Source organism: Mandrillus leucophaeus, unplaced genomic scaffold (genome assembly GCF_000951045.1).
Source record: "Mandrillus leucophaeus isolate KB7577 unplaced genomic scaffold, Mleu.le_1.0 Scaffold388, whole genome shotgun sequence".
Lineage (NCBI taxonomy): Eukaryota > Metazoa > Chordata > Mammalia > Primates > Cercopithecidae > Mandrillus > Mandrillus leucophaeus.
In genome coordinates this window covers 2,421,467-2,433,981 of record NW_012104120.1, presented here as the reverse complement: position 1 = coordinate 2,433,981, position 12,515 = coordinate 2,421,467, and the positions used below count along the sequence as shown (strand labels likewise).

Genomic DNA, 12,515 nt, shown 5'->3' with positions numbered 1-12,515 from the left:
GCTGCTTTTGTTGTTGTTGTTGTTGTTTAGCTGTGCCCTGTCCCCAGAGGAGGAGTCTACAGAGACTGGCAGGCCTCCTTGAGCTGCTGTGAGCTCCACCCACTTCAATCTTCCCAGGGCTTTGTTTACCTACTTAAGCCTCAGCAATGGCGGGTGCCCCTCCCCCAGCCTAGCTGCTGCCTTGCGGTTAGATCGCAGACTGCTGTGCTAGCAATGAGGAAGGCTCCGTGGGCGTGGGACCCTCCTGGCCAGGTGTGGGATATAATTTCCTGGTGTGCCCGTTTGCTTAAAGCACAGTATTGGGGTGGGAGTTACCCGATTTTCCAGGTGTTGTGTGTCTCTGTTCCCCTGGCTAGGAAAAGGGATTCCCTCCCCCCTTGCGCTTCCCAGGTGAGGCGATGCCTCGCCCGGCTTCAGCTCTGGCTGGTCAGGCTGCAACAGCTGACCAGCACTGATTGTCCGGCACTCCCCAGTGAGATGAACCCAGTACCTCGGTTGATAATGCAGAAATCACCTGTCTTCCGTGTCGCTCGCCAGGTTTCCTCTTTTCTACATGAATGTCAGGAGGTTTATTCAAAGTCTATAGGAGAAATCTTCATTTGTGGACTTTCCTATACATCACAGATGTCAAGCTTCCCTGCCACTGCCTATCAATGGTCAAGGATTGTCCCCAATCAGTGCTATAATCAGAAACATCCCCTGAGCATTCCAAGTTGTTCTGTGGTTGGGGGAAGGGCAGGATTTTTCCCCCTGGAAACCATGGGCTTTGAACTGATTATTCCCCGATCCACTGAACTGGAGGAAACAAGGCCTCTGGGACTCCGTGGGACAGGCTCAGCAGATGGAGTCATGGTCCAAATGGGACACTGTCTGTGAGTGAGTCTGCTTCTGCCATGCTCTGTCTGGGGTGTAAGTGGTCACATCAAGTCCCTGTGTCCTAGCTGAGAAGGTGGGGACATGCAGAACAGTGGCGAATTGCCCACATATTGCTCAGGACCCATACCCCACTTCCTCTGAATCTAAGCCCTGTGCCTTCCACTGCAGGGCCATAACAGAAGCTGTCCTCCCAGAGCCATGGCACCACCACAAGGGTTTTGAGGGTGTTCCTTCCCCTAAATGGTGCCCAAGAAAGTGGCTCAGGCTCAGGTGGTGTTCCAGAAGCAGATTGGCAGGTAGATTTGCAGGTAGATCTGCATGGATCTGTAGATCCATGAGGCCTGGACTCTTCCTAACTTTTTTCTCTATGAAATTTAATAACAAACATGATATGATAGGACAGAAAATATATGATAAATATGGCCTTGTTTTAAGATGGTCAAAGACTTCTTTCCTGACTTTGAAGGTGTAACTAAGAATAGTTGCCTTTCTTGTCAACACACACTGGTAATCCCAAAATGTTCAAGGTATCTCTTGCTGAGTAACAAATCACCCAGGAAGTAGTGGCTTAACACAACATTTATTTGTTCAAGATTCTGCACTGGGCTGGGCTCAACTGAGTGGTTCTTCTGGCAATGTCACCTGGGTCATCTGTGTGCCTTCAGTCACCTGAAGTTGACCAGGATTGGAGATCCAAGGTAGTACCACTTTCAGCCCTGGGGCCAATCTCTGAGACAAATAGGACAGCAGGGCTGGTGACATTTCTCTCCCTGGTGTCACCAGCAAGGTAGCCATACCCCCCGACTTGCTCCAGGCTCCAAGGACATACCTAGACTGCACGCTGGCACTGTGTCACTCTCCCACATTCTATCAATTACAGCAAGTTATGAGGACAGGACAGACTTAGGGAAGAGCAATAGTGGTGAGGAATGTGTGGCTGTCTTTAAATCACCACTCAAAGAAGACTTTATTGCTATCTCTTCTCACTGCCAGGCTCAGTGGGAAGCAAGGGAGGCCAAGCAAGCAAGGAACAAGTTTGAGGAGGAATAAGGGATACTGCCCAATCATTCCTGGTGGCTTGGCCATAATTGCGACGACCTGTGGGGCCTGAGGATTGATGGTGCTGAGCTGTTACCCCAGCAACCAGCTGGTTCCTGAGGAGCATGGCCTATTTGCATCTAAGCAGGTTTAGAAGGGGTTTGGGTCATGGGGCTGACAGTGATTCCAAAGTCTCAGACTCTAGTAGGTGCCAGAGCTACAGCAGGCACAGGGCACATCTCCCCTTGTCAGGCTGCACCCCAGGATGCTGCTCCTTTTATGGATTATCTGAAGGTGGCCATGGCTCTCATTGCAAGCAATCAAGCATTTGTAGACCAAGCCATGTGTGTCCAGAGAAGCCACTGATCCTCAGAAATGACATCACTGAAACCTGCAACCTCTTAACTTTCAAATATAACATTCTGTCATTTAATGCACTGCACTATGACAAACTTTGCATCACCTCAATTAAAATTAGTAATACAGCTACACACTACTGAGAACAGTGCTTGGTTTGAGGAAGATATAGGCCCTTGTTCTGTTGATGGTTTCCAGGCTCTCTATGCAGTTGTATGTTTGTTGGGCTTCCTTCATCCTGACCACATGCAGGAGACCCAACCCCTGCTGCATGTGTGGGAGCTGAAGGCATCAAGGTATGCAGGCTGCTCACACACATGTGGACAGGAGAGCTGAGCCCAGTACCTGCTCTCCAGCACCCACAGCAATATCCAGCTGGAAAGAGGACATCAGAGTAGCTGGTTCCACTCCAGATGCAACCCCCAGTGGAACCTTGAGATAAACACAGCCCATCCCAGGAGCCAGGAGGCCACAGGCCAGCTCCTCTTCACTCTCAGCCTTGCTGCTTCTCTGCCCTCACTCCAAACCTGACACTGCTTTGCCTCTAAGGGCTCTCAACATTCACGTGAGCTGGAGCTGATTGCACACATATGTTGCTTGCCAAGCACAAACATGCTTTCCCCTTTCCTCCCGAGCTGCGAGTCTCCGTCCTTGCTCTTTGTTGTGCCCGCAGTGCCAGGCACCTCCCCCCAGAGCCTTGACAGCACTGAGTCACCCTGGAAAACACCAATCCTGGTGGCCCAGGGCCCAGCCTGGAATTATTCTGCTGGTTCCTCAATCATACTGGTTTCCAAAGGCTTTTGCTTCTTCACGAATTAGTCCTTACCTGCTGCCTTGGAGTGGCTCCAGCAATCCAACCTTCTGTGTCTGAGCTTTTAAATGTGCAGTTTTTAAGGCACAAACTTGAACTAGATAGGAAAGAGGAGTGGCCTGGCTTCTTTCTCTGTACTCTTCAGTGTGAGCTGTGACACTGGTTGGTTTGCACAGATTGTGCTAGAACTGGAAACAGAACCTCCCAAGGCTTGTTAAGCACCCATGCCTTCCCTGTCCCAGGTACACTCTGTTTCTCCATGAGGATGAAGCTAAGAGCCTGTGGCCGTTCCTTCCAGAGATGCAAGAAAAGGGAGCTAGGGGTTGCATCCCACTCACAGCCAGACTCGGGTGGGGAGGAGGCCTCCAAGCACAGAATGGGGTGGCTGTGGATGAGGACCTGAGGATGACCTGGGGCCTTGGAGAGGAGGAAGGACTCACTCATCTGAAGTCAGATACATGCACAGCTGGAGTGAGATCTCTCTGGTTCTTCAGTGGGTGCTGGGAGGCTCAGTTGGCTCTCTCGTCAGGCCCCCTGAGCACCCATCTTTCCTTTGTGAGGGTTGGTTAGCCTCCCCGGAGCACTGGACTTGGAGCCTAGGTTCAACGTCCCTTATTTACATAGTGGGTCTTCTGAACTCCCACTCTTCTCTAACATTGGAATGAAGGTTCCTCTTACCTCTTGGGGCTGTGGGAGTTACTTTCTCTGTGCTGAGTGGCTGCCCTTTCTGGCATGGGCAGCTGCAGGGGCACCTTCTCATGTGCAGGGCTCATCCTTCCTGGGGTGCCCCTTCACCATTGTCAGCCCAGCTGCTCAGACAAGTGAAGGCCCTTTGCCTGCTGCCCCCTAGAAATACGTCAGTCATAGAGGTGATCTGACCATTTTTTTAGTAGTCACATTCAAAAAGGTAAAAAGAAACAGGTAAAATTAATTTTAATATTTTCACTTAACCCACTGTATCCAGAATATCATTCCAACAGTATCTATAAATAGAGATGATGAATGAGATGTGTGATATTTCCTTTTTTATGCTAAGGTGTGTCTTCATCATCTGGTGTGATCTCATACTCCAGCACATCTCATTTTGGATTCATCACATTTTGGAACTTGGATAGCCACTTGGAGGCCATGGCTGCTGTGTGGGACTATGGGACCCTGGACAGACAGCTGTGCATGCTGGTCCTTTGCATGTAAGAAATGTGACCTCTAAGTGGCTTTTTGTGCCAAAGGGGCAGGAGGTGGAGGACTTGCTCCTCCTTCTCAGCTTCCCACTTAGTGATAGAGGTGGTCCTGTCCTTATAACTGTAGGCCTGGAAGGTTGTCTGGGCAGGACTGATTCCTGGAGGGGGCTGGGCTCTGGGGCCTGACATGGTGGAGACAGGGCTGTGTGTAGTAAGGGGTGCACCCTGGTCCTTTCTCTCCCACTGGGGAAATGCAGGCAGGGAATGTGGGTTGAACCCTGAATGAGGGAGGTGCTTTCTCAGGCTGCAGGGCTCCCTGCCCGTGCTGGGCTGCAGGAGATAGGGAGAGTACTGTGGTCCTTCACTCTGAAAATGCTCCTGGGTTCTCACTGTGCATGAGGTATTGTGACCCCTTGCAATGCCTGGGTTGCCGCCACATTCCTTGCCTAGAGTGCAGACACTTGAGGGATAGAGCAGAAACATCTATGGGTCCTATTGCAGGGCCTGTGCAAAGCCTGGAGGTCAGAAGACCTGGCCAGGGCATAAGGGTAAGATGGATAAATATCAACCATGCCTTGGAGGTCCCGACACTGCTACAGGGCCTGATAAGATGAGAGTAAGACTGCCTCCACCTCAAATCACCCAGCTTGGGGTGGCAGTGGTGATAGGGATAGGTCTAGATGAGGAAGACAGAGTCTTCAGGCTGGACATGCCATCTGGGAGGTTTGCCATGGGGTGAGAGTGTGAGCAGCATTGTCCTAGCTGAAAAGAAGAAGAAAGGATGGGGTGGTAGGGAGCGCCCCAGGGCCTGCTGCTTCTTATCAGGAGAGGTTGCAAAAATAAACCTTCCTTTTAGAGTCTTCAGAGTCCTAAAGATCCTAAAATCACCATCTGAGAACACATCCTGAGTGTTCACCTCTGTGCAGGAGGGTTGCATGGAGCCGGAGCTTCTAGGTCAAGTGCCTGGGTGCCAGGCCACAGCCCACAGGATGTATTGGCTCCATTATGCACCCTTTTCCAGCTGATTGTCTTCTTGGTCTCCCCCACTTTCTAGTGGGTCTCCTAGGATTGCCTCCCACATAAACTCTTGACACTTGAATATTTTTCTTACGATTTCTGCTTCTGGGGGAGGCTAAGCTGGGTTGGCACACTTAGGTAAGTATTGATAGCACTAATTACACAATGCATATTTAAGGGTGACTCTGGGTGAAGTCTTTTTCAGTTGCCTGTGAACCTCATCTTTGATGTCCAGAATCACTTTTGGTCCTTTGGGCAGTCCCTCTTAATGGGACCATCAACCCTGCATATATGCCACCGAGACCTCACAACGGTGCCTCAGCAAGCACTGGCAGGGGTGCATCTCCTGTACCCTGGCACTGTCTGGCCTCATCAGGCTCCTCGCCCTTCTTAGTCAGCTCCCTGCCTCCGGGGAATGCTGCAGCTGCTCTACTATTCACTGCATTCCTGATTTCCAGGCTGCTCACCTTGCTACCCCAAGCACTGGACTTGCCTCATGGGATTATCTTGCGTCCCAGTCCCGTCTCTGCTTGGCTCCAGCTGTGGCACAGTGGTCTGGCCATTTCTTCTGTGAGACTCTATTTCCCCACCTGCAGGACCCCTGACGCCAACTGCTCAGTGTCTCTGAGAATGGTGCCGAGTAAATCGGTCCTCCCTATCCACAGGTTCTGCACTGAGGATTCAACTAAACTCTAATAAAAAATATTTGATTAAAAAAATTAAAAATAACAATACAACAATACAAATAATACCGATGAAAAAGACAGTATAACAACAGTTTACATAGCATTTACCTTGTATTATGTATTACAAGTAATCTAGAGATGATTAAAAGTATTCAGGAGGATGTGTGTAGGTTATATGGAAATACTACTCCATTTTGTGTAAGGGTCTTGAGCATCTTTGGATTTTGGTATCCTTGGGAGGTTCTGGAATCAATGCCCCAAAGATATGAGGGATGATTGTAGTTACAAGAGGGCTCTGGAGTCAGGCTGCCCAACTTTGGCCCTTCCCAGGTGTATTAGGTTGCTAAGGCCGCCACAGCAAAGCATCACATACTGTGTGGCTTTGACAGCAGAAATTTATTGTCTCACAGTTTTGAAGGCCAGAAGTCTTGAGATCAAGGTGTCGGCGGGATTCATTTCTCCTGAAGCCTCCCTCCTGGGCTGTACAGACTGCTGCTCTCCCTGTGTCTTCATATGGTCTTCCCTCTGTGCCTGTCTTTGTTGCAATCTCCTTCACTTTTAAAGACACTAGTCAAATTAGATAAGGGCCCAGCCTAATGGCCTCATTTTAACTTGATTACTTCTTTAAAGACCTTATCTCCAACTACAGTCACATTCTGAAGTGCTGGAGATTAGGCTTCAGTTAGGCTCAGTGGAGGAGACGTAATTCAGCCCATAACATCACCTGAGTGACTTTGGACAAGTTTATTAACCTCTCTGTGCTTCAGTGTCCTCCGCTGTAAGATAGAAATAATGACAAGGCTACTGTGAAGATTGAATTAGAATACAGAGTTGTAGTCTTCAAACTTTTTTGCTTGCATAGTTCCTAAAATAATTTCAAAAACTATGCACTCAATCATTTTTTTGTTGACATCTAAACTTTTTCATCATAAATGTAAATTGTTGCAAAAAATGTAATTTCCATCTTTGACATCTTAAAAACGAAATGATTGATCCATCTTTCTTTTACATCTAAATGTCTTAAATTTAATGATTGTCTTCATTTATTTAAAGCCATCATGAGAAAAAAAGACCTACTCAAACAAGCTTTAACTGTTAGAAATTTTGTATCGTTCCTTCTTCTCCTTGAATTTTTATCTTCAATACACTTCCCCACAAAATTTCATCCTACTGTAATACATCTTTTGTTTTGAAGGTTCTTTATTTATTACCCTATTATATTTATCTGTAAGATAATATGTGTGTACAAATCTAAATTAATAATTTTTTAATTTCCTCATTTCGTAAGTGTCTGTTAAAATATTTTTTAGATTGACTTATCGATATTGCACAATTAGTGAACTTTGGAAAATTGGCATAAGATTAATCAAAATGACATAAACATATCATAAATTTAGATACATAATTAATAACCATAAGAAGCAAAATTTATTGGGAATGCATTTTTATTGAAATTGATTTTTATTTTTACTTCATATCCCTTGTATGAATTTTTTAGCAATAAAATTTGCTATCAATTTTGTTAATAGATGTTAGCTCTGAAATACTTCAATATAAAGAGAGTGTGAATGAATGAATGAAATTTTCTTTTACTCCTCAATTTTTAGAACTGCTTCAAAGGTATATGTCAAAAGTCACATCATGATTTATCATCCAAAATGACTTTTAATACTCTACCAGATGACAACTGGATTAGGTCATTATTCAATCCTTGTTGAAAGCAAAGTATTAGAAACATCCCCCCCTTGTGAAAGATTTAGTTGCCTAGTTAATAATTTGCTTTCTTGACCCAGATATTAGTATTTTACATCAATTCTTGTTTGATGCCCCATTTACTTTTCAATCTGGGACAAGTCTCCAGGATGGTGTGCTTTGATTTTATGAATAGAAAAGGGTGATGTTAAAATTGGGGAAGGGAAATGAATACAGCCAGACCTCAGGCATGTTCTAAGAGAATACATTCTTAGGAAAGAATACCATGGGAGGTGAGGATGTGGAAACTGATTCCTTAAAACTGTTTTTCTGAAGAGTACCCAAGGGTATGCAGACCGTAGACTGAAGACCACTGATCCATCTAATAAACTTAGAATAGTGCCAGGGACACAAGAAATGTTCAATAAATACTAACTATGGTTGTTATTATTGTTGCATCTATTGATTATCTAGTATACAGTAGGTGCTCAGTAAATGGAACACAGAAAGAGTTTAGGTATTCATAGAAGGTTAAACCAGATAAACCTGTACAGCTCCATTTGAAGCTGAGATTCTCTTGTCTTACTTTGGAACCTGCATAACAGATCACCCCATATGTAATAGCTTAAAGCAACTATTATTTGCTCTCGATTCCACAGGTCACCAATTTGGGCTGGCCTTAGCTAAACATTTCTTCTGCTGGTCTCAGCCGGAGTCATTCATGCAGCTACAGTCTCTTGGTGCATCACCTGAGACCTGGTTGTTTTGGTCCTTGGGTGGAATAGCTGGTGTCTGCTCCGTGTAGACTCACCTTCCGGTAGGCTAACCAGGCTTCCTCATGTGGTGGCAGAAGAATTCCCTGCAACAAGAGAGAGAGGGCAAACCCCATAGCACAGGTGTCTTTTACACGTCTGATTGTGACACATTGGCTAATGTTCTCTTGACCAAAGAAAGTTCGTGTGGCCACGCCCAGAGTCAGTTTGGGAGGGGGTACGCATGGGTGTGGACACATACAAGGAGGTGTGATTCACTTGGTCCACTGATGTAACAATCTACCACACAATGCAAGGGTGTCCCTGGTTGTTTCAGCTTTACCTCTATTTGAAGTAAATTCAGCTGTGAACCTCAGAGTGAACACTTGCTGGATTATATGTCCAGGTATTCTTACTTTTCCTCTGCAGCCAGAATCATTTGGTTTTCCTCAAAGGGACCCACTGTAGAAGGAGGTTTTGGTCCAAGACTGTTTTCGCGAGGGCCTCTTTTTAGTCCTGGGAGAGCACTAATCAGAGAATTCAAAATCATTTTACAAGAAGGAGCTTCTAAATGGACAGGTTATTCCATCTGGCCTCAAGAGGGCTTTCTTATGACTCAGGCAGAGCTTAGAGGCTGGGTGACTGTATAACTGCAGGACCCCAACACAACCTGCCTTGGCCCAAAATGAATGCCCAGGAAGCCTGGGGTATATGGCTTAATGCCTGGCTAGATCCCTGGCTGGGACATATCCAGTCACTGTGGTGTCCATGTTATGGCTCTGCTGTGCTCTTCCAAACAGAAGTATGCAAGTCTTGGGAGTTGGCTGGTATAGCACCAATACCTGAACAACACCTGGCTCCCTGCATTTCCTGGTAATTCCTGGAGCATGTGTATCTGAAGTAGCATTGGTTTACCATCTCCTATTATTTTTCCTTTCACAGTGAGACATTATTTGGTGAAATGCCCTCAGAACAGGTAAGAATATTTCCTTCCTTTTTTCAAATGAAACTCTTTGCCATTTAACTTTCTTTTGATATTACCAAGAAATTGATTAAATTTGTAGTTTTACCTAAAGGTCTGCATATTTGTCCACAAATATGCCTACAAATGTGTATCCTGCATGCATTTGCATGTTTCTAAGGTCTATAGTCTGGTTGTCACCCCCAGGAATCCAGAAAGCATGCAGCCTTTGCTGGCCCAGCAGGCTTGCTGGAGGAGGCTTGGTGTGTGGTCCTGCAGAGCTGCTCCCCAGTTTAGGAAGGGGCTCACACCTGGTCTGAACCACTTTGATACATTTTGACCACACACACCCCTAATTCTCTTCACCAATGCTGACTTATTGTATACCCCGCTTTTAGCTGGTGAGACACACCTTATAGGTAACATAATAGTTGTAAGAGGTACTGCTAATTCGAAGTGTTTAAAAATTTGGAACTTCTGATCCAGACAAGATGGCATAGGTCAATTTCTTCCTTCTCTTCTTTGCTGAGTAAAGCTTTAAACCTTGGAAATAACATTGGAGATAACCAAATGAAGACTTTGAAAGGTGGTGAAAAGAAGGTAAACTGGTTTGGGATCCCAAGACTGGAGGAGTAACACAACTGTAAGACATCTTATGTTTTCCCATCCAACAGCAGAAGGTCACCCAGACTTACTTTTTTCCTACTCCAATCTAGCACCAGAAAACATTCAGGTAAGCTCATTCCTCCCCTGGATCGAAGGGGAGTTCCCCTGAATACCTCAAGTGAGCTCATCAGCTGCAAAGAGGATGGCTCAGGAGCTCCCCCAACAATGAGCAACAGAGGAAGAGCTCACTTTTTCTTCCAGGCTGACTCCCTGCCTCAACCAGGTGACACCAAGGCTTCAGGGAAGAGCCAGCGAGAGGCACCTAGACACAAAAGTGGCCCAGCAAGAAAGTTTCTTCATCTCCATGGGTGTGAGGCTTCTCTCCCCTACTGAAAAACATCCAGCTTCCAAATCTGAGGAAACTCTCTCTGTCTCCTCTGGCAGCACTGACAGGGCCCAGTGGCACCGTATAAACCAAACAGACCAAAATAATACTGTAAAGGCTCTGAAAATGAAAATGCCGTTGGAACTATAGGCCATAGAAGCAGACCAGGATTACATGATAAACCTACAAAAATAAGAGATTTAAATAGGACCTGGGACCTTCTGACAAGATACTATAAAAAACCAACCATCATTTTAAAAACCACAAAAATCACAACTTGAATGAGAAGAGATAATTGATCAGATCAACACTGAGATGAATCAGGTATTGGAATTATCTGACAAAAATTTTAAAGCAGTTTTTTTTCTTTTTATGAGATAGAGTTTCACTCTTGTTGCCCAGGCTGGAGTGCAATAGCGTGATCTCAGCTCACTACAACCCTCCTGGATTCAAATGATCCTCCTGCCTCAGCCTCTCAAGTAACTAGGATTACAGGCACCCACTACCATCCCCAGCTATTTTTTTGAATGTTTAGTAGAGATGAGGTTTCACCATGTTGGCTAGGTTGGTCTCAAACTCCTGACCTCAGGTGATCCACCCACCTTGGCCTCCAAAAGTGTTGGGATTGCAGGCATGAGGCACCACGTGCAGCCTTAAAGCAGTTTTTATATAAAAAAAGATTCAATGATAATTCAAATTATCTTAAAACAACTGACAAAATTAAAAATCTCAGCCAGTAAAGAGAAGTTTTTTTTTTAGAAAAAACCAAACATATGGAAATTATAGAACTAAAAAGTACAAAAACAGAAATGAGAAACTTACTGTTTGGGCTTAATAAGAGAGTGGAGATGTCAGTGGGTAGTTTGTGAAGTGGAGAACAGAGCAACAGAATTTATCTAATCTGAACAACAGAGAAAATAGACTAAAAACAAACAAAAAATGAACAGACCTCAAGGACCTACAAGACAAAAGATCCAACATTCTATCATCAGAGTTCCACAAGAAGAGGATAAACAGAGTAGATCTAAAAAAGTATTCGAGAAATAATGCCTGAAAACTCCCCAAATCTGGCAAAAGACCAAGCCCTATAGGTTTAAGAAACTGAGTGAATGTCAGGCATGATAGTCTCAACAAAATCCACTTGAAAACACATGGTAATTGAACAGAAAACAAAGTTGAATAACAGTGCATTTCTGCTCTGAATCCATGGAGGGCAGAAGGAAATGGCACATTTTTAAATACTGAAATAAAAGAACTGCCAACCCCAAATTTTATATCCAGCAAAACTATCCTCCAGGAATGAAAGGGTAATAAAGACATTCTCAGAAGAAGGAAAGCTAAAAGAGGTTGCCACTAGCAGACCTACTTTAATGACTAAAATACAATCTTGAAACAGAAAAAAATGCTGGACCCTTAGGAAGGAATAAGGAATAATGGAAAGAGCAGAAATAGGAGTACGTATGGTAGACTGTTCTTTCCATGAATAGTTGTGAATTTTAAAAATCACATTTGAGGATTTAAATAAAAATTATAGAATTGTCTGATGCTCAAGACAACACTGTTTAAAAGTGAGTGAGGTAAAATGACCTAAATAGAAGTCAAAAGTCCATTCAAAGCAGTGGAATGTTGGTGCCAGTAGACCGTGTAACGTCACATATGTATATTGTAATGCCCAAAGCAATCACTAAAATAACTTTGTAAAAACAATACAGTCAGAATCGCTATAGATAGATCTTAAAATGTGTGCAAGTAACATAAAGAAACAGAGGAATGAGAACTACAGGAAATAACCAGAAAACAAACAATAATATGGTAGCCTTAGTTGCTGAAATACTATTTATTTTAAATGTAAATGGTTTAAATACATCAATCAAATTGCAGAGACTGGCAGGGTGGATTAGAAAAATGACCGAACTGGTATGCTTTTTACAGGAAATTCACTTTATACACAGTGACATAAGTAGATTGAAAGTAAAAGGATGGAAAAAGATATAACATGCAAACAATAAAATAAATCAGGTGTGGATATACTATAGCTGATAAAATGGACTTCAGGGCAAAAAACCTTACTGGAGGCGAAGACTGACATTAGATGATAAAGGCTCAATCCATCAGAAAGACAAGTTTCCACATGAGTACACATCAAACAACAG

The 12,515-nt window shown here is 44.4% G+C and overlaps 1 protein-coding gene across 1 annotated transcript in view; it reads left to right on the top strand.

Moving 5' to 3' along the window:
* The window catches only part of VSTM4 (V-set and transmembrane domain containing 4), a 112,267-nt gene that overhangs the window by 49,742 nt on the left and 50,010 nt on the right, over positions 1–12,515 (top strand). The window contains exon 9 of the mRNA XM_011990981.1: positions 9,353–9,386. Within this exon, the coding sequence (XP_011846371.1) occupies positions 9,353–9,386 (34 nt within the window). The remainder of the gene's footprint in view (positions 1–9,352; positions 9,387–12,515) is intronic.